This window comes from Nylanderia fulva, unplaced genomic scaffold (assembly GCF_048542155.1).
Source record: "Nylanderia fulva isolate GAGA-0341 unplaced genomic scaffold, ASM4854215v1 Scaffold10, whole genome shotgun sequence".
In the NCBI taxonomy this organism is placed as follows: domain Eukaryota; kingdom Metazoa; phylum Arthropoda; class Insecta; order Hymenoptera; family Formicidae; genus Nylanderia; species Nylanderia fulva.
The window spans coordinates 3,468,737-3,492,056 of record NW_028189193.1 but is presented as its reverse complement, the minus strand read 5'-3'; the positions used below and the strand labels follow the sequence as shown (position 1 = coordinate 3,492,056).

General features: G+C 30.8%; 3 protein-coding genes across 6 annotated transcripts; 1 reads left to right on the top strand and 2 right to left on the bottom strand.

Annotated features, from left to right (window-relative positions):
- Positions 1–462: 462 nt before the first annotated feature.
- Positions 463–9,945, bottom strand: crc (bZIP transcription factor crc). Of its 3 annotated transcripts, XM_029304187.2 has the most exons (3): positions 9,792–9,945; positions 8,802–9,116; positions 463–2,641 (listed from the first exon to the last, which is right to left on the bottom strand). In XM_029304187.2, the coding sequence occupies exons 2-3, from the start codon at positions 9,019–9,021 to the stop codon at positions 1,779–1,781; spliced, it is 1,083 nt and encodes a 360-aa protein (XP_029160020.1). In that variant the 5' UTR covers positions 9,022–9,116; positions 9,792–9,945; the 3' UTR covers positions 463–1,778. The 3 variants fall into 3 exon arrangements, with proteins under 3 accessions (XP_029160020.1, XP_029160023.1, XP_029160022.1); XM_029304190.2 differs by lacking the exons at positions 8,802–9,116; positions 9,792–9,945 and adding an exon at positions 5,954–6,288; XM_029304189.2 differs by lacking the exons at positions 8,802–9,116; positions 9,792–9,945 and adding an exon at positions 4,563–4,736.
- Positions 9,946–11,102: 1,157 nt separating this feature from the next.
- On the bottom strand, positions 11,103–18,148 carry LOC114931905 (inactive hydroxysteroid dehydrogenase-like protein 1). The gene is made up of 6 exons (XM_029304053.2): positions 18,020–18,148; positions 15,975–16,193; positions 14,325–14,547; positions 13,804–14,040; positions 12,926–13,269; positions 11,103–12,725 (listed from the first exon to the last, which is right to left on the bottom strand). The coding sequence occupies exons 3-6, from the start codon at positions 14,488–14,490 to the stop codon at positions 12,501–12,503; spliced, it is 972 nt and encodes a 323-aa protein (XP_029159886.1). The 5' UTR covers positions 14,491–14,547; positions 15,975–16,193; positions 18,020–18,148; the 3' UTR covers positions 11,103–12,500.
- On the top strand, positions 17,612–23,280 carry LOC114931904 (carbohydrate sulfotransferase 11). 2 transcript variants are annotated; one of them, XM_029304052.2, is made up of 5 exons: positions 17,612–18,487; positions 20,625–20,975; positions 21,114–21,401; positions 21,811–22,046; positions 22,138–23,280. In XM_029304052.2, exons 2-5 carry the CDS (start codon positions 20,655–20,657, stop codon positions 22,301–22,303), a joined length of 1,011 nt encoding a protein of 336 aa, XP_029159885.1. In that variant the 5' UTR covers positions 17,612–18,487; positions 20,625–20,654; the 3' UTR covers positions 22,304–23,280. The 2 variants fall into 2 exon arrangements, with proteins under 2 accessions (XP_029159885.1, XP_029159884.1); XM_029304051.2 differs by having other exon boundaries at positions 20,622–20,975.
- Positions 23,281–23,320: the final 40 nt, after the last annotated feature.

Genomic DNA, 23,320 nt, shown 5'->3' with positions numbered 1-23,320 from the left:
CTTCTATTTTGTTTCCAATATTGTCATTGACAGAGTTAAGGAAAGAGAATTTACCAAAGTTTTGTCATTTTTTTTCTTATTGCGATATTTATAGGGTCATTGAAAGAGAAGCTTAGGCTTTTTAAAAACACCTTTTTAGATTCTTCAATAAAAAGTCTGAATTTGTATACAAAACAAAAAGTAGTTTAAACGTATAAATAATTATATTGCATTAACTATATTTATATTTGATGAATAAGCTATATATACTTGATGAACTATGTTTATATTGTACTTATAATTAGAATGAAACAAGTATAATTTCGGAGATTATAAGGGAGAAAAAAATAGAATATAAGTACAACTTAAAAAAAAAAAAAGATAGATTCATAAATATTCGAGTAAAGAAAAAAACAATAAAATTATGTCGGTCAGTAAAGTGAGAGGTGTCATTTTTTAAGAAAAAAAATGTTGGCTAATTGATTGGTTTTCTTAGAGTCAGAACTCTTGTATTTTATTACATATATTTAGACAGCTGTTTTATTTTCTTAGAGTCAGAACTCTTGTATTTTATTACATATATTTAGACAGCTGTTTTATTAAATAGCCGAATGCAAATATAAATTATTTTATTCAAAAAAGTTTTTGTATAGTATATTTTTGAGCTCTAAAAAGAGCTCACATAAATTTTTTAAGTTTTATCTTTAATTAAATTTGTCGTCACAATAAAAATAAGGACATTATTTTCAAATTGTTTCAGAATTTTAACTTGTTTAGTTTAAATACATTATTAATCGATAAGTCAAAATATAAATTTAACAGAAAGCATATACCATTTTCACGCGTTATACGTTATGTCATATACAAGCTTTACACAATATTATACACTTCGAAAATACAAGATTAACCGATACATATTTGTCGCCGATGTTCTTTTTATCAGAGTTAACAAAGAAATAAAATATAATGTCTGATAAATAATCTAATATATAGTGTTCATTTATATTAGATATGTTATCAATATGATTGTATGAACAAAATAACTTGTCAGCTCTATTTCAACACTAAAAAAATTATTAGCCTAAAATACAAATCTAAATTATGGAAATAACATTGTCGCTTGTTTTGTAGAACCCATTTATTATTTACTACATAATTTGCCATACGAAAGTATTATGCAATAAAGAATAAAAATTAATCGGAATGGAAAGATTCGCATCAGAGAGAGAGAGGTATGCTAGATAACTCGTGGAATGTACGTAGAGACAACAGGTTTCCCCTCTCGTTAGAGCTTCAAGAAACCCGCATACTCCAACAATTTACACGTATTATCTAACGCACCGCGTTTGCCGATGTTGGACCATTCTTTTACTAGATCGAGATACACAATTTATTCTAACGTTAAATCTATATACTTCCTAAAAAGCTGTGGTTATATTATATATATAAATTGAACAATACACATGTTTGCACATACATGTATAATTGACAAATAGATGTTAAGTAAGAAAATTGCAAAATAATATATAAAACGGTAATTACTCCGTTAAATATTAGTACGATTGTAAAATAGAGTTAGTAAAAAAACACATAAAAATCTAATTAAAACTAACATATATTCAATAATAAAGGTCTGCTGTTCTTTTCGGCTGAACTGGTTGCACTAGTTCAGAGGTTATTTTTTTTACTCCACAGTGGAAAGAGATAAACTTTAAACTAGTGCAGTCAGGTCAGCCAAAAGAACAGACCTTAAGTAAAGTATACAATGACGATATTTTGACAGATTTTTGACGAATGGATTATTTAAGAATACCCTTAGCCTTGAACAAATCCCTCATCAATCCCTTCAAATACCCTATTTCTCGTTGCAGATCATTTATCTGATTCTTCAGCTTTTCATTGTGATCCGCGAGTTCGCGCTCCTCGCCTTGTATCTCTTTGATCTCCTGCTTCTTCTTCTGCCTGTAACGTGTAGCAGCGTTCTTATTCTGCTCCTTCTTGCGCACCTTCTTGTCTTCGACAGACGGACGGGAATAGGGTTTAGAGCGATGTTTCGAAGATTCGTGAACCGATTGGCTCAATCTTTTCCTTTCGGGTTCAAAGCTCCAGTCGGGATCGTCAGTGGAGTCTTCGGTCGAGATGCAACTGCCACCGGAGCTAGTGCACGGACTCGAAGGTGATGGAATATCCCTGGTGTGCGAGCGAACGTACTCATCCACCACCGCCAACTCATTCGCAACATCCCCGCCGAGCGGACTCAACGATATATCCTCGGCGTTCCATTCACGAGATGTATCATTCACGTACAGTGGCTCTTCCGCTGGAACTACGTTGTATATTGAATGAGCGCCGGCAAACAGAGGTTGCGCAGGCACGGGTTGCAGGGTGACCAGCAGCTGCGTGTCTACGTTGATTCTATTATGAGGGGGTGATTGCGGAGGAGTAAGCGTAGAGCTGGTTGACGGAACGATCTGATGATGGCAAGCCTCGACATCTCCCAAAACTGTTTCGAACTCTTGCAAGAGGGTCTGAGTGTTATCCTGCTGCTGATGCTTCACGATAGTCTCGTAGACGATCGATGATTTATGGCTGTTCTCGGGATTTGGCAGCTGTTCGAATATGGGTAGATCTATTTTTTCCTCCAGCCAAGCCGCGAAGGGTTCTGCAAAAGTAAAAAAGAGATTTAATCAATAGATTCGATTGTAGAACGAGCAATCGTAGTTTTCGTTTCGACATTCCACGGGACAGAATTTGCGTAAACACTATTGCGCAATTCTTTTTATAGGGTCACGATGGCGCCTTGGAGATCGAGAAACGCGCTTCGTTTTATTTCTAATTGACATCACATATCAGTTAAAGCTCGCGCGTTAAGCATGCGAACGACTTCTCCTCTCATGATGTATTCTTTCCTTTGTGAATGAATCATATCGGCGATTATATTTCCTGGTAATGTGCGCATTGTTACTCGATAATATAAGGCAATTTGCATGTCTGTAGAAATGAGTGGTAAATGTGCAATATGTCGAGGAGTGATCGATCTTCGCGATATTAGATTGTTTACGTATAATATTTTTTAGATATTACGTTATCCATCTTCTTCCGTGTTTTCTCGATAGCATCAAGGATCGGAACACAATCCGCGGGTTTTCCCGCCTCATTTTAGAAAAAAGGCATACTTATTAAGAGAAAGAGATTAATTGAACGTGACTGCATCGTTCTTACAAAAAAAAAAACAAAAAATTTATTACGACGTGATAATTTTTATAAATACAGATTTAATTAGAAAACATTAGAATATCTGTCGATATGTTAACAGTTAGTACTACTGTTGTCGGAATATGCAATAAGTAGGTGTGGCGCCTTGATATATACATGCATGAATAATAAATAGGTGTGGCGGATTGATATATATATATATACATTATATACACAGTTTCATGGACATTGCTGATTTAACTAGAAAAATAAGTTTTTCATTTGCAATCTCCTCAACTTCTAACGAGATCAACTTTATGATTATTGTGATGATTTGTTATTCCGAATGCAATAAAAAAAAATTTTTTATATTCCTATTTTTTTAAATTATTAATGAGTTCGCACGTGGTAACTCAGTGTGTAATGCGTAGAATTAGATAAGTATTTCAATGCGTTTCTATTTTTCTTCCGGAAACGCTGTCTTCATGGAGATGCGATTATATATGCATTTAACAAAACATGCCTTTTTTATGTTAATTTTCGCCTTCTCTAAGACAGCCGTGACCTATTTTCTTATGAAACTTTGATCTGCAGCTATTGGATGGCTTATCTTCATTTAAATGCAGAGGGCAGAAGGTTAGATAAGAACATTTCTCTGTATTTGGAAATCATATGTTAAAGCACTAGACACAAAGAATTTTTACGAAAACAGAGATTTGTGAGAAAAACATTGCAAAGTTGAAAATTGAAAGATTAATGATATATAATAAATATTTCGAGTTTATATGTATATATATGTTCATGTATTATATAATACATACACATATGAACTCGAAATATATGTGTATGTTAATTTACATACGCAGATTTATTTATAATAGTTTCATGTTTTTTTTCGTGGTATATGCTTGCATATCGCAAACGCAACAAGAGAATATTGTTCATTCTTATAACTTTTATACGTTCCCCCTTTTACTAAAGAAATAAATCGACTCCAAGTGCGATGACCTAAACACATACAATAAGTGCAATTATAAACTGCATTGACTTTGCAGCAGTATATCTCCACTTCTAATCTCTAATGTGTTTTGTGAAGAAAACATATTTTATATAATGAACGAGCTAATAATTTATTAAGAGGATAAATAATTTAAATGATGTCTGGAAGTTATTGTTAATCTATCATGAAAAAGAAGTTTACTTTAGGAATGTGTGATAATATTCTCAAGATGTATTTCCTATATATGCGCGATTGTATGGTTTTGGCATAGCATCATTTATTTTCATCTTACGTAAGAGTCTCTGTGAAGAGTCTAGAATTTCGTCTGAGAGCTAACAAGAAGAGATACAGAATGTCCCTGAACAACGAAAGAGACTGAAATATTTGCCTTTGATTCTGTCTGCGCTTGAGGAAGAAGCTGTGGCAGTGTCAGATAACAATACGTTATGAGACTGATCCATTGTCCGTCGACGTAGCACGTTTACAATTCTTTTGACCAGGTGTACGGTTCTTTGACATATCACTGATAACATATTGCTAATACACGCAATAAATTGATCTACTTTTCACAATTACTATTATCTTTAATATTGCGTGCGATCGAATATCGAGCTAGTATTTAAGTGTAAATACGACCAACGTTTAAGTGTAAAAGCAACCTTTCGGAACCTTCCAGAATATTTTCCCCACTATTTGTATATATACAAAGTTGTCACGCGTCAAGTACGTGACATTTCTTATAAAAAAAAAAATATAAATATGTTGCAATTATAGATTTTTGGAGAAATTCTATATATGTATATATGTATGCAGTCATCATGTTAATATACATATATTTTATAATATTCATATATATTTATCAATTGCTTTTATATATGTAAATATGTATATGTGAAAGTATACATGTATATATGGTAAAAGTATACATACATATATGTGAAATATGTTTCTTATTCATATATATATATATATATGTTTTCTTACTCCGCCCGTTTATATAAAAATAATAAGACCAATAATTAAAAAATAATTAGAAATAGTTTAGAAAATGAAAAGTTTACTATTTATAAAATTAGACAATACAAGCGCGCGCTTTGCGCACGCCAGTATCCAATTTTATGTAATGTGTGTATGTAAGATTCAACTTTTTAATAATTGTAATTTAATTTATAATTTCAGAGTCTGAAATTGAAAGCAAAATCTGCGAAGAGACAGTTTCAAGAAAATTTTCTTGATTTATTTAAGAAGAAAAAAATTCTCCTATGGTTTTAAATACAGAAATTCTGAGTATAAAATTTGTTGAATATACGAGAAGAAAATGCCATCTGGCTGTACTCGAATAAATAATTTATTGTTGAAAAAGCATAAGTAGAACCCTTAAAAAATAAGAAAGGAAACATTTAGTCAGAAATAAAGTTCATGTAAATGTAAATCATATTTAAAACTGAGCTTTGTAGAACAAAATTTCTTGGAAGAAAAAATTGTTAAATATTTAAAAAATGCTACATCTTTTTATCATTGTGTGAAAGCAGTTCGTTATTATTTACATTTCTTTAAAAAAAGGTACATCTAAAATCATAAAAATATACTATAGATATACTAAAATCATAAAAATTAACATAGAATTAAATTACGTCCAGATGGCATATTTCGTCTCCCTTCTTCGCTCCGAAAATTTCCAAATATCGCATTGCGTATCGGATTTGAAATAACTCGTAAAACGTTGAACGAGGAAGGAAGGAAAAGTGGGACAAAGCAGAGGATAAAAAAGAAACCTACCACTATAACATAAAGCAGCCATAATCACGCGTAACCCGGTTGTTTTCCTTCGTTCAGGAGGAGGGAGATTGTTGGATTCGGAGTAGTATTAGTGTATCTCTAGCGTAGCTTTGGGAAAGGTCGATGATGCCAATATGATCGTTCCTTCGACGGCTCGTCGCAATTTGTGAGCGAGAATGAAGTAGACGTAGAAGAGAGACGCGCGCGATCCTCCCGCATGCAATGGTGATTCGGATTTTGGTCAGCAGTCAACGTCTTTTGACGAGCTTCTGGGAGTTGATGATGATCTCTCGATTCCACGTGTAGCGATATGCGAACTGCATGCTATTATATAACATCAGTACACTCCACCATCGAGACGCTGGATCGTTTTCCCGGGTCAATTTTAGAGATGCCAGTCTCGTAGAGTTATCGGCACCGCGCTGCCTTTCCTGTCCGGGTGACGATGCCCATGAATCGTCTCGCGCTACCTCGAGTTAGCGCACAGATGTTTCGTGATAATCGGTCCCGCGCTTCCTCCAGATGACGATGATCCGCACAATACGCGAATTCGCGCGAAATCCTACTGTCTCTGCGTCGGTGGATCCTCAGAGGATGAGCGATGCCGAAGATTTTCGATCTTCGAGATCAGCGAGATTGCAAAAGATACAACGCGCTTTCGCTAATTAAAGCGATCACGTTCAATGAACCACTTCTTCCCACTACGCTTTCCTCGGGAGAACAAGCGAGCGAGGATTGCTTCAGCTCTACTTGTCAGGAGACAGATGTAGAAAACACTCTCTCCGGCGGACTTTTCGAGGACCGATTAGAGATCGCAGGTGGAGACCTCGTTTTTCGGTTATTGAGATATTATTTGAACGCACAAGACCAGGTGTTTCAACACGCGCGATAGGATTCACACACGAGACTGAGATGCGGCGAAGCTTGTGTAGATGTGGTGGAGAATTAAATACCGAATGAACGACTGCTAAGTGAACGGTGATCGCGTATAAATCGTACTTCGCTAGTCTGTCTACTGCCAGCGGTACGACTCCCGCTTATCTTTGGACTTTCCCCTCTGTCGCCCCAACTCCCTCCGTTCAATCTCGCGGCTGACAACGTCGTCACCCCCCTATCAGTTGAAGCCATTTGCGTAGAGGTTAACCAGTTTGTCCCACTCTCTTTTGTAGAAAAAAAAGAGAGGAGTGAGATAAAGAGAGAGATAGAAAAAGAGATACGTGTATCGAATGGTACCAGAAAGCGAGAAAGAATGAAAGCGATAGGGGGATACGAAATCGAACGAAAATACCAGTTTTCACATTTTTTTTGCGCAACACGGAAAAATGTGAAAAGTAGGCAATTCTTAAGTTAATATGCGTTCATATGCGCTTTTGCTGTCCTTTTCCGTTATAATTTGCTCTCGATTATGTTTGCCCGCGTGGAGATTGTGAAGTATGTATTCTCTCTCTCTGTCTCTCTTCCCTCAGTAGCATAAAGCAACTTTTTTTTATTCTGCTCCTTCGGAGTATCAAGTATACTGTATTGCTAATTTATGAGGCGGCTGTCCCTGTTAAGTCGTATTTATAACAACGGCAATTAATATTTCAGTGAAAATATAGTATAGTAACATATTTTTACCAATGAGTGTAAATTGTGGTGTAATTATGATCATAAAAAACATGTATGATTTAATTCTGAGCTTGCATAGTAGTTTCATATAATGCATATTATATGTATACCTACTAAAATTATAGTTTGTACTATTGAAGATATTATATAAATATTTTGCATTATTATATATACAGCATAAAATGTGCTTATAATTTATATTTAAATTGTAGAATAAAATCATGTATTTTTTATTTTCCTTTAATTATTTCGATAAGTCACTCAATGCTTATTAATAGATTATACTTTTCAGAAAACAAGAAATATCTTTATCAATGTTTATACATATAAGAAGAATAAAAAAAATTTTATGAGAATTTTGTATGTAAGTTTAACTTCTTAATACTGCTCTAAAATATTGAATGTTGAATGTAGAATATTTTCCAAAAACTATAATAAACTAGGATATATATTTTTTGTCTCATTTTCTATCAAATTTTACTAAAGCTTTAATTTATTTAAAAATTATATTCGTACGTTGTTAATTATTAATTACAGAAATATTTGAAAATTAAAAACTTGTTATCAAGTGTTTATTACTTTTTTAACATTTTTTCTTTAAAGAAAACTTCCAAATTTATAACAAAGCACATTTGTTATTAAAATTGAAATGTATCATGTAAAAATGCAAAACTTTATAAATGATTCATATATTATATCAAAAAAGTTAACTATAATCATGTATGTCATACAAAATTCTAGATAATCCAAAATTAAAAGTCATATTTCTCTCTCTTACATTCCTTCAAATCAATAATAGATTTTTATATTTTGTTAATTTATAATTAATTCACAACTATAAGTTATTAAAAAAGTTATTTAAAAAAAGATTATATTTTTAGTAATAAAATTTATAATTATTTCTGTATAACAGAAGATATAAAGTTACTGCTTCTACTCCTTTATTTTCTCATTTGCAATTCTGACTTTTCTTGCTCTCAGATAAGAAGTTGAGAGATAAGATTTCTACATGACTTCTTAAATTTCTATACTCTCGTTTATCTTAATTATATTCTATAATAACAAGGTATTTTTTATACTTGTATGTGTTTGATAACACTGAAGACATTTTAACATATGTATATATGTAATTCCTGTCGTTTAATCTTTCATTTGAAGGAATGTAAAATGTAATATCATCAAATATTATTACTGAGATTATTGTACTAAAACAAATAGAAAATACATATATAACAATTACCTTCTTTAATATATTCGTCCAATTCTTCTAAAAATTTCTTTGCTACTTGTGCACGGGATGGATTATCATCATACATAACAGGCTCCACAGCATTTTTAGGAAATTCTATAGACTTATCATCGAATAGCCAATCTTCAATATCCAACGATGTGTCTCCCCCAATGGGAGACACCGGCTCGTCCTTCCACAACTTCATTTTCTGGTCCTGATTGGATGACATTTTCCAAGCAAATCCAACCGAGAGGTATTAAAGAATGATAAAAAGAAATTTGTGTCGGGTTAGCGACGTAGCTCGTAATGAGCGCCATTATGGCTCTGGAAATAATAAAATTTTATGTAAAAACAATACAATTAGAAAGATTAAAAATACAGATACATAGTACACATCGTTATAAATATCTAAATAACATATATGTATATATATATATACAAATATACTCATATACATGTATATTAATTTTAAAGAGAATGTTAATTTTTGTTTGTCATATTTTTTCTGTGATTATTGCTATTATTATTTTTTTATAGAATTATGCACACAAATTCAATTTACATTAAAAAAATGAGCAGTGACTGTGCAGATGTTTAAATACCCAGTTCTTCGAAAGTAATATTCAATATTGCGCTTATCGCGGAAGCTGATTTTTATTTACATCCCAATTATATTGATGTTAAACAGTTATGTTATAAACAAAATTCTCCATGTCGCGTCATGACGCAATGCGAGGCTATCATCTGGCAACATATCTCGACGAGTTCAAGACAAATAACGCATCTGCGACACGAATATTCAGATGACATATTAACGTAAAACACAATTCGGCGACGAGAAATCTTTTTATGTAAGAAAGCATGGTAAAGTCATGTCGCAATGATTCACGTTCGATATGATGATTCACAAGATGGCCACGGTTTCTTTAGTGGCACACACGAGAAACTTTAAGACGGAATACAGATATTTTATCAAATAACAGGCTGTATTTTACTTACTCCATGATTACTTAGGGGGTTGTCGGCACACTTGCGTGTGCAAGCTCTTCGTTAAACTACGAACTCATCTTGCACGTATTTTGAGCGTTGAAAAAACCCTAATACCTTCCTTGCAAGCTTCATGGATAGAGAATGCTGGGTCATGAGCCGCGAGAGCGTCCTCTCTCGTCCGCGAGACGCAGGACGCGGGTCGAACGACCAATCGCGCTCGTGCATTCTCGTACGTCAGCACGCGTGGGCGTGCGATTGGTCGACTCGGCTTGCTTGACGTCAGCTCGCTCTTCGATCGAGGGGGTCACGTGACTTTTTCCTCCTCGGAATGCCTTTCACTCGCTCGCGAATATATATCTATCCTTGTTTCTCTCGAACGAGGCTAATGATCTCTGCGGCGCAGCTTATATCGATCAGCTGTTGCATAATAAATTTTTAGAGTTTTAAAGACTTCTTGTAATAGTTAATTATTAGATTGAAATTTCTTATATTGACTCATTTACTAAATTCCTAATTAATTATTATTCTTAGAATAATATGTGTATTATTTGACACATACTGATTTTGGCGGGAAACTTTTGGGATTTTTTGTACGATAACCAATTAGGATTTTATTCGAGAAATTCGCCGAATTTATAGATATGTAAAAGATATATAGATGGAGCTATATGGATAACAAAAGGGAAAAGAAAGAGTCGACACTGCTGCTACCAAAATTTAGCGACTGCAGTCACGTGACTTTCGATCGATACTCTCGATCGAGACTTTCGATCGAGTTATCTCGATACTGTTTAAATATGGCGATATGCGATATTCGCGTATACTGCAGTCACGTGACTCTCAATCGATACTCTCGATCGAGACTTTCGATCGAGTTATCTCGATACTGTTCAAATATGGCGATATGCGATATTCGCGTATAGTGTTGCTCGCTTGATTCGTAAGAATAAAGTTTATTTCTGATATATTAAAGCATTTGTCAGTTTATTCGGTTCTCTCGGGAGTGTCTAGTGAAATAGATATAAGTAATTGAAGTCGCTACGAGGGATTTGGAGATAGGAATTCAAGCGGAATGTATCGAGTGTCATTTTATCCGGCTTGAAATGCGATCGAAGATGCGAGGTTATTTCTTCTTAGGTATGTATTTATCTCAAATCTTTATCTCGTCACAGAATAGGCTCTGTGTATGTATTTTATATATATTTATGCATCGAACATATCATAATAATTGCTATAGAAATGATAAATTTGAGAATAATTACAATATTATTAATTATTAGTGTTTTTACATACAATACACACCACAAAATAAAACACACATTATTGATTAAAAGAAATTTATTTCTTTTATTAAAATTAAACAAGCATGAAATAAACAATTTTATCAAAGCTATATAAATATTTTATTGACGTGAAACAGAAAAAAAATTAAATTTATTTATCATTACTATGACAAATAATACAAACAATATAAAATAATTGTTTTTTTAATTTTATCACTTTTTGTTAATCACTATGGCATGTCAGACAATTATTTTGTATTCTTGATCTGACAATTTATAAAGGTAATACAAATTTAACATTTATCAAATAGGAATTTTATTAAAATCGACAAATAATTGTGACTAATGCAATTCTATGCTTTGAATTTTGATGACGATATTAAATGTGGCTTGATAGTGTTCCAAAAATGCCAAGATGTATAAATTTTCTCTGATCATATAACAAATGTATTATTATAGCATCCCAATGAAAAATTTTGGTATAATAATATTTTGGGAAACTTTTAATTTTTTTACGTGCTTATCTTTAAGAAATTGTTTGTGCTAATTTAATTGTTTGTTCTTTATTTATTTTTTATTGGTTTCTATTTTGAAACTAAAGTTTGCCAATAAAATCAATACATAATTTTTAACAATTTTCTTAAATGATTCTTATTTATAAGATGTACTTGACTAAACCAAAATGTAATCAATGTAAACCAATAATAAATGTAAACCAATTTAAATTATATTGGATAGTTTGAATTTGCTAATAAAGCAATACTAATAAACTAATCATTAAAATACTGTTAATGAATAGTAATATATATTTCCGTATATGTCTCATTGTCAGTGAAGCAAGTTTTTATATAATTATTTTGCTTGTCAATGTTCTATAAAAAACAAACTATGATTTTGTTGAATATATGATACATATTATTCATAAGAATATATTGATATCTTAATTATACATGGAAATAATTTTCTTTTAGAATTTACCTTGAAAATCATGAGACAATTAATATGATATTGAAAGAATTTTATAAGAATTTTTCTAATTAATATTTACCACAATAAAAATATTAATATGTATATAGTAAATTTTACTATATGTATATAGTAAAATTAATATAACATATTTTATATCTTATTGTGGTAGATATTAATATCGTTTATTGTGATAAATATTAATCAGAGAAACTTTTATAAAATTCTTCCAATACCATATTGTTCCACGATTACTATGATTCTCAGGGTAAATTTTAAGAAAAAATTCTTTCTGTGTATTGTCGATTTTTATATATCTATACTTTCATATATTTGTTTATTATCTCTCTTTTTAATATTAAAAATAATTTTAATATTAAAAACGAGTATAATAATTAATTTGTTACTTATTCTATGTATATTAGTTCACAAAATTATTCTAAAAAATGCAAAAATGTGTAACAATACACTAATTTTTATAGTAATCTTTTTGTGCTTTTTGTTGGAAATATTCTTGCCTTAAATTCTCGTTGATCATTTGTCCAACTTTCGTCCTAAACCATACAGGCGGTATTAAAGTGAAGAGCTTTTGAATACTATGTGCCCAGTATCCAGTACTACTATCCATTTTACCAAGAATTGCAATAGCGTTTCTTGCATAAGTTGTAGCATCAGGCACAAATAGACTTGAAATCTGCAATTTTTATGTACATTAAAATTTAAATAATTTTAATTAAGGGAAAGCAAGCAGAGTAGAATAAAGAGTGTGAAATAAAAATATAAAATTATAACTTGTAGGGAACTCTGAATAATTTAAAGATAAGTTCTTTTTTTATACACAAATTTTAAACAAACTTTAATCACTTTAATATTATTGTAACTGATTTAACCTACCTGAAGCCTATGACTGAACGCGTTCATTTTGGTACTGACGAAAAGAGGCGACAGATGATGAACGGTGATGCCGTATCTGGAGTACTCCGCTCTGAGTGCATCGGAAAAGTTCTTTACATACGCTTTTGTAGCGGCGTATACCGTCATTAACGGCAAAGGTTGAAACTCAGATCCGGAAGAGACGTTGACAATCGCGCCTCGTCCACGTTGCTGCATCTGTCCGATGACTAGTCGCGTCATTAACGTAGTCGCACCCACATTTACATTGATAATATCCCACAGTTCCATCTCAGGTACCTCTCCAACGTACATGGGATATTCATATTGCTTACCCACATTATTGACTTAAAGAAAAAAAATTGAGAGAGATATAATTCAATTATATCTGATTGCGTAAAAAGAAGTGTTATTCAAGCATCGTCTGCAAAAACGTTATTATGTAATCATTATTTTTTTTATGAATCTTTTATTTCGTCTATATTCCGTTCTATGAGAGAATGGAATTCTCTCTCTCTCTCTTTCAATCTTTGATAGGTTGGGAAAGAAAGTGGAATTCGCACATACTTAATAGCTCCGGACACACTAACATGACCTATTTCTAATTGAAATAAGTTTATTTGCATTTATACAAATGCATCTGTTCATGACAAAAGTTTATTTTTTTATGGAATGTATATTTTATAAAAAGAATATAATATTAAAATCGTATTGACTATTTATTATAATAAGAGAAATTAGCGTGATTATATAATTAATCTTAAAATAGAAAAACATTTCTATTTTTGAAATAACGATTGTAGTATATTGAGTAATAACGCTTCGTTAAGGTCGGAATTACTATTATTAAATAATTATAATTAAAATAAATTTAATTATACCTAGTATGCCGATGGATACATCTTGCAACTGAGGACGAATCTTGAGAAAAGCATTTTCTCCTTCAGTGAAATCCGCCTCTATAACTTTAATCTCAATTTTTGAATTTATTTGTAGTATCTCTTTTTTCGTCGATTTAAGTTTTTCTAAATTTCTGCTAATTAAAATCAAATTCATATCTATTTTTGCTAATTCTTTAGCATAAGCTTTGCCAATACCGTCAGTTGAGCCAGTGACAACTAAAATATTTATGTTTACCACAATTTATTTTTATAATACTTAATTAATAAATATTTCTATATAATTATAAAAAAATATATAATAAATTTGTATTTTTTTAGGAAATTATCTTTGCTCTCGGGTTTTTTTTAAACTATGTAAAAACAAGTTGTATAAAAGTGAAAAAATTATAAATTAAAATATATTAAAGTTAAAGATCACACAAAGGTATTAATTATAATTTAAATTTGAAAAATACAAAACTCTTTTACAAGATTTCTAATAAATAATTTATTGTACTTACCAGCCCATTCGCCAAATTTTGTTTTTAAATCGACAGGTTTTCTATTGTACATTTGCATAATAATTTCCCATAGAGAACGCAGAACATTCGTAACTGGTCCAAGTAAAATCCAAAAAATAATTAAGCTGACTAACAACCAAAACGCTATTGACATGAGCATTGACATCTTTTCTTGTTATTTCGTAGTTGTATTACGTATAATTATTTATTATTTATAAGAATGCTAAAACAAAATCACATGGAAAATAGCTTTCTTATTTCTTTTTCCACTATAATATAAAATTAAAAATTATAAATGTAAAATTTCGAATTATATTTTTTTAAACTTAAAATAGGTGATTGCAAATATTAATAATAGCTAGCAATATACGAGGCGTGTTTTTAAGTAAGGTCCGATCGGACATCAAAAATGAACAATAAAGAACAAAGAAAACTTTTATTATTGAGGGATACAGTACTTGTACATTTCTACTTGATTTTTTTACATAGTTATCAATTTTTTTCTGAGCATTTTGCATACTGAGGAATAAACTTTTTTATGCCCCCTACATAAAAATTCATCGCCGGAGAAATCTGTCAGTTCAGTATTGCAATTTCTTACTTTCCTTGAATCATTGAGAATTATTAAGAACGGCAGTATTGAACTCTCTAGCAGCAAATGTTTATACAGAGGGTAAACATTTTTTGGTATATCAAGAAATAAATAGTGACTACATAAAAAAATAAAGCATACACTGAAAAAAAAAATTTATTGATATATTCGAATAAGTATTTATTTCAATACTGTCAAAGAAATCATTTATTTGAAACTAATAATATTGATTTGATATGAAAAATATTTATTTGATATAAGAAAATTCTTTTCAAAATAAATAAATACTTATTTATTTCAAATAAATGATTCATTTGGCAGTATTGAATTAAATATTTAGTAAATAAATATTTAATTTAATCATTTTTTTCAGTATACATATACAAGTGTTATATATCAGTAATAAAAGTTTTACTTTTTCCTTTTTAATGTCCGATTAAGTCTTACTTAAAATTCTTGCCTCTCATGATAATAACATCGAGACGGTCTTGCATTCATTAATAAAATGTTCACTGATTTGTTTATATCTCAGTGCCAACAATCTCGATTGCCAATAGTCTCAATTACATAGATTAATAATGCAATTTTATATGTAAAATCATTTTATACTCATGCAATATGTTTTATGCAACATCATGCTCCGTATTTTGAACTTGTTACTTAATAATGATTGTAGGCAATTGCTTTGTGTGTAAATTAAATTATTGAAACGTTCACAATACACGACATAACACAAAGTTATTATTTGCAATAATTTTTTGAAAACTAACAAGTTTTCTCATTTATATATTTAAATATATTTTTATCAATTTAATTTCAGATTTGCGGTGTAAAAAAGAACCGCGTTTGATTAAATTTTAATTTTAAAGTTTGTGACAGTTGTTCACGATTAATAATTTCGAATTTTGCACTTTTTGCGAAGTCACCATTTGAAAAGATACTACATTCGCGAGAGTCAAGATTTTCACGAGAGATTGTGTTACCCAACTACATTAAATATTTCGGTAACGTTGCGAAAGTAATCGGCCGTTCCCTTTACCGGAATTTTTAAATAATACCTTTATCTATCCAATCTTCGCTGCTGCCTTTCTTCCTTTATGTCCTATTTATTATATTTATGTGCGCTATCGATGCCGATCGTCTACGTTTTTACGCGTATCGAGTGTTGGAAGAGAACGAAGACCGAAGCAAGACTAAAAGTCATTTCGCTTGGTGATTGTACAGACGGCTGAGTGTCGAGAAGTCACGGCGCTTTCTCCGCTGAGAATCTCGTGCCGCTATATATACATACAATCATTTGCCTTATTCGCAATCCAAAGTGTACGCCGAAAAGTAATTTCGACTTTTAAACATTTGAATTTTATAAATATAAAATATATAAATGATTTATCAATAAGAGCTGAGATTAATATTTTTTCGTACAACGAAATTATCCATGAAAATGACCTGAAACTAACGAATCTTTTTAGATGCGTTTTGCAGACTGCGATACAGCAGTTATCTCATTAATGATTCAACAATTTCGCTGGTGACTGCATGTAGACTCGCATGTCGATGCGTTGTTAGCCAATGATAAAGCTCGTTGACCTACATTTTGCTCTCCAAAGCGTCGACTTTTATGAATATAGTTAACAGCAATTATGATCTATAATTTAGTAGCAGATGAGTGTATTATTAATGAGTTTGCTACGAACTATTACAACTATTATTTTCCCATTAGAGCGTATGAGTTATAGCTGCAAAACTCACTTATCTGGAGATAATGGATAATCTGGAGATTTACAAACATTTGATGAAATATAAATATTATAAAATTGTGAATATCTTTCAATATTCAAATGTTTAAAAATTTTTTAATGATAAATTCTGTGATCAATTTGGAATTTATTATTAATAGAAATATATGTCGATCATCATTCATTACAAATTTTCACTTTTTATATTATATATTTAACTAAATCTTATATTAAAATTTTCTTAAATTTTTAAAATTAATTGAAAAACCTAATTTTGTTGTCCATTTAGTTTCTGAAGTTTATTCAAAAAGTCTTACAATTTTTAATAACTACACTGAAAAAAAATTTATTGAATTTAATGAATATTTCAATACTGCTTAATATATATATATAAATAATTGATTTGAAACTAATAATATTTGCTATAAGAAAATTCTTTTTAAAACAAATAAATATTTATTTATTTCAAATAAATGATTGATTAGGCAGTATTGAAATAAATATTTATTAATTTAATAATTTTTTTTTAGTATAATAGAAAGTTAATATTCCTCGATCTTTTCACTTCTCATACAGCATATGTATACATATATCCAAAAACGTTCAGAAGAAATCCCAAAGATACCTTAAGATATTTAATTTCAAAGATATTTTGTAGCCTAAAGATATTTTCATCTTCTGAACGTTTTTTTGATATTGCCATATATGGAAAGAGGAAAATGTAAGGAAACATCAATTTTGAATTCTTAGAATTCTTATTTGCAGTTTTCAGATATCGTACATAAAATATTCTATTATCTCTCTGTTATATAAATAGAGATAAATTAACGGCCCGTTATCAATTTTAAAATATAAAATAACTATGGCATAGATGTTCTCGTGTAAATTACGCAACACACGTTACATCATATTGCGTGTGATTATTTGTACAGCAGAAAAACATTTTCAAGAATATGATTCTTGCATATGACATAAAAGTGAAAGCAGGGCATAAGTAAACCGCAAAGAGATGGAAATGTCAGAGATAATCTGTCAAAGCGCAAGGTCTAAGTACATAAATTAAGACAATGTAAAATATGAGTTGTTTGTTTAAAAATATTTAAAAGACAAAAGTGTCCAATTATTTCATTTTATTTAAATAAATTCTTCGGCCATTTTGTAAAAAAAAAAAAAGATGACTCGTTAACATTAAAAATGATAATCGGTAATATATTCTTGACGGAAGTTTGTCATGAGGTCAGATGTTTCAACGAGCTGATCAATTATGCATTGTATGATTTTACATTATGAGGCCTTTGGTTTATTTGAGTACACATACGAACGAACGAAGTTCATGGATATATGAAGCCGGATTAAAGAAAGACTACCTGATCCAGGACAACCGAAAAGAGAACGAGGACGGAAGAGTGGAGGCGCGCGCAGCTTCTTTCACCTCACACACCGGCACATCCTCGTTTCATTCCTGAGGGCTTACTAAGCGACCTAAGACGATCACTGGCTGTTACTCGGATCGGATGCTTGACCACTCCGTGTTCTTTTCACAGTGCACGTATCTGCTGATACGTTTCGCATCGTCGAGCGCGAGTTCACTTCGTCGCTATCGTTCTTTCCGCTTGAAGTTGCGGAAAAGTGCCCTTTAAAAGAGCTCCAGTTAGTTAACAAAATTTTTTTGACTCGAGAAAAATTGTCTGTATTAATCTATCGGCGTGCCGCTATTTTTTGAAAGATCAAGATCTTCATGAAGTGTTGAAGAACGATACTCTTCGAAGAATTTGCCTCCGGCTTTCAAGATATTTTATCTACTTGGTCGAATCGTATGCTGAATTACGAAAAAAGTAAGTCAAATATTTCATATTTATTTTAATATTTATTGTAGTTATTTATTTTATTTTTTATTTATTAATTTTTTTAGTATTTTAGTATTTTTTTTATTTTAGTATGTTATTACAGAGACACGGAAAATATCGTGTTATAAAGCATTTTAATTTAAGTTTCTGTTACATGCATAGCATGTGGCGTACCAAATTTTGAAATATAATTACAATAACGTCCGGTTTGATTTTCGATCCGGTTTGAATCATGCGAGTACATTCTCCAACGAACGGATCTAAAATCTTTACCTGATCATTTATCCGATATTTGGCAGCATTCCAGTTTTGTCGAAAGATAGTTCTTAGGAAGAGAAAAAATCCGCCGCAGCCGGTTTCGATCAGCCTATTTTTATTTGGGAATTACTATAATTTTCTTACAGGCTTGTGAATTGAGATAACCTGACTGACTTTTGCGCGCATCACATTTTTTAACAATTCGATCAGTTTAATTCACTGATCTTATCTTATCTTCGTTACATTACGTTTTCGATTTTAATATATCTACGTGAAATGCGATAACCTGCACCTGTATTTTCTACAAGTATATATCAGGCGATTATGCTTCGTTTTTTTTCCAACAAAATATCGATTGGCTGAACTTTGTCATTTGACGTTGATATGATATTCCATCGTTATTTTTACATTTCAGATAAGATTGCTTTACGTTTCACAAAAAGTAGTGTAAAGTCATCAATAATATTTAACATAATATAATTTAACTACATTGTAATAATTTTCATTCTAACGTCATTTTTTGAGTAGATTAAGATAGATTTATAGAGATTCTCTTTTTTTAAAAAAAGAACGAGTCTATTAAAGGTCTATTCAAAAAGCGATGTCTATTAAATAATTTCTTTTCTTGCCAGGTTTTTGTATAAAAAAGAATAATTTTGTATTCAAAGAAGATAATCAATTTTCAAGCTACTATTTTGCACAACAATATTACATTGAAATTTTTTCAAAAGCAATTCTAAATATAAAATACAATTGCTGCCTACTTTCGTAATTCGGTTTTTTAAGTATAATCACGCATATCAAAGAAATGATTTTGTCTGCATTGTAATATGATTATATACTTGCGTTTCTTGTGCTGTGACCGTAACATTGACCTACAAAGTAGTTGCATTCATTCCTCACTGTCTGTTATCAAAGAAAAAAAAATGCGATCAATGACACTAATAGACGAAAGATACAAAATAAAAAAATTATAAAAAAAGAAAAAAAATACATTTTGCAACGCAATGTATGTTACTATGCACAAATAAGTTATAAATAAGGAAAAATATATCATGTTATCATATATCTCTCCAAAAATGTTTAACAATAATTACACTACTTTTTGTAACGTCAATCACTAATCGTGTAAAAAATTAGCTTGGAAATTGACGTGAAAATAAGACTATCATTGGGAGCAATTGTTGATTTTTGTTATTTTCTTCGTTTCCTGTTCTAAGTAAATCAGGTTTTCATGTCCGCATCGATGACTGCAGCTACCTACTTAGCTTTTTTATTGCTAATAATTATATATAAATTTTATAAACATGCTTGTTTTCTTATTTTAGAAACGTATGGTAAAATATCATATACATTATCTAGACCTAAAATCTTTTTGACTATAAATATTTTTTCTATTTAATAATTATAATAAATAATTTACTTTAATTACATATAATTGCGCAATTATATAAAGTATTTATTATACATATTTCCTAAATATTTTGTATATTTAAAAATTTTTTGTATCATTAATATAAATGTATAAATTTTATTTGGGTTATTTTATCGCGTGCGTATTGTGAAAGTTCTCTGAAAGGGTGGGAGTTGCCTTTCATCTGTGTCGATGTTATCTCATTCACTCGTCAAGCTAATCGTTAATTTAATCATAGTAGTCATTTTTCCGCTTTAATTACATATATTTGTTTAATTTGACATTAACACAAAAAATTCATTTTTCCGCTTTAATTACATATATTTGTTTAATTTGACAATAACACAGAAAATATACCTAACACTTCGACTTCATAAAACTATTTTATATATTCTAATGTTGCTTTTGTGAAATAAAAAGATGTATAAAATAGTGTTATCTTTTTGGAAGAAGTTCAATGCCCGTGGTGGACAAAGGAAAACGATGACAGGATGTCGAATGTGGAGGATAATTTTCGTCGTTATCTTTACGTGGAAAACGATCGCAAACGCAAACAATGCGAACGTCGTGCAAACTATTGTAAATGAAGATGACAGGAAATCGTTCGAGCCGAATAAATACATTTATTCGTGGACAGGGCCAAACGCTTTGGCCAGATCGGCCTTGGTGGAGCGACAGGAAAGACTTCAGTATAACTGTGAGCTTGAGAGTAACAAGGCCGATAATGATGAGTTAAATCCAGAATCGTTCCGAAATATCCTTGTGGACGAATTGCATGAATTGCTCTATTGCTATGTTCCAAAGGTGCTAAATTAATTTTTTATTGAGATTATCTGTAAGAATTTGTGAAAATAATAATAGAGATTAATTTGCATATTTAAGGAAAATATTAAAACTACTTTCTCGCATATGTGTTCTAAAGCGAAACAATTTTTCTTTCAGGTAGCTTGCACAAATTGGAAGCGTGTACTAATGATCGCGACCGGAAAATGGCCCGGTAATGATCCTTTAAAAATACCGGCTGATGAGGCTCATTCCCCGGGTACTTTTCAACGATTGAACAATTACACCTTGCCCGAGATAGAGAAGAAATTGGCGACGTATGACAAGCTGATTGTCGTGCGACATCCTCTGGAAAGGCTTCTATCGGCTTATCGAAATAAATTCGAGACTAAACACGAGAAAAGTGCGAAATATTTCCAGAGCCGTTTCGGCAAGAAAATTGTCAAAGTAAAGAACAACTTATTTTAAATTTGACACAATTTTTTGCAGAATTTTGGAATATGTGCAGAGTATTATAAATCTTAGCGAATAAACTTGAGCGCATATAGAGATGCTTCAAAAATCTTTATATTATTGTAAAGCAAGTTATATCGCGGATTGCGTGAATTGACATGCAAAAAGTCAGACCTTACAAGAGAGTACTAAATGCTTACTTCTTCAGTAATTTCATATTTAGAAGTACCGTATAATTGCGGAATCCTGGAATATCATTACATACTTAATTGCAGACTGTCCTACTTTTAACGTATTAACCGTTAATGACAGACTTTATAGTCAAATGAAGACGAAATAACTTAATATTAAGACATAAATGGCTTTTAAATTGTATGTTAATGATATATTTTTATTTACTTAGAAATACAGGTCGAACGCCACCGAAGAGTCTTTAAAGAATGGCGATGATGTGACGTTTCGCGAGTTTGTCGATTTTGTCACCGATGATTCTGAGAATGGAACTCGAAATGAACATTGGAGATCGATATACGAGTTGTGCCAACCGTGTATAGTTAATTACAATCTCATAAGTAAATACGAGAGTTTGGTCGAAGATGCGACAGAAGTTCTCGAACGGATAGGAGTCACGTCTATAAAGTAAGTATGCGACAATAATGACAAAGAGTAATAAAATTGATAAAAAATGTCGGAGTTGAGAATTTTATTGAAAAATAATTATTTGCATTAGTTTTCCAGCTAAACCATCAAGCAGCGAACCGACATCGAGCAAATTAGATAGATATTACTCTACTTTAAGCTACAAGCAACTTCGTAAACTAGCAGATCTGTACAAATTAGACTTAAAGTTGTTCGACTACTCGTTGGAGGATGTACTGGGATTTTCTTTGGCTTAAATCGCTCGTTAATATTAACAGAGACATGTACGTGATATACAAGTACTGTCAAATCACTAATAGTAGTTTCTCTTGCGTGTTTAAAATTTACATAATGTAAACACGCAATTTCATGCATTAGGATAAATAATTACTGCATATTATAAATGTATATTATATATATGTATGGATGTCCTCTCTAAAATCGTAGATTTCGATTTTCATGACAAAGCTTTGAGCGGATCTTTGGTAAGCTAGAGACTTCTTTTTTACATAAAAGAAATATTGCGCTACCTCATATTATAACATATTCTAGAATTCTTTCTTAAATCAATGATTTAAGAAAATCATATATAAATTTTGCCTATGTGTATATATTTTATTTTTACACTTTAAAACGTATTGTAAAAGCAATTTAGCATTATCAATATGAGCAAGTAATCAAAATTAAGATTTATATATGTGTAACAGATATCTGAAATATATAAAGATATACAAAGCTGTGTTAGATAAGTAATTGAATATGTAGAAACTGTTTCACATAAGTTATGAAATATGCGCAGTCTCGTGCCAAAAGAAAATTTGAGAATAATTAGATTAAAGAGAATAAAAAAAACTTAAAATGTGTTTTGCTTGTGCCAAGAGAGAATTACTATTAATTTCTTAAGTCAAGTCATATGAAACGTCTCGCAATGTGTATATTAATATGCAATTTATAAGACGAAATTTCTATTTATTTCGTGAATACGTAAATATACAAAAGTTTTGCTTTATACTATTTTTGTAAGGTGCAGTATCATGTTGTATTCAAAGTTATTGCAGCCATATTTGCGTGCCTATATGTATATTTATGTGTCAGAAAATTTATTAGTATCTATCTATTATAAATATTTTTTCTATGAAATTTTTCAAAAAATCCATAAAAATTAGAAATTATTACAGTTACCAATTATTTATTATAGATAAAAGTGTATACAGTGTATATAGCATTGTTAACAGTATAGTATACATAATATGTATTATACATTAAACAATAAA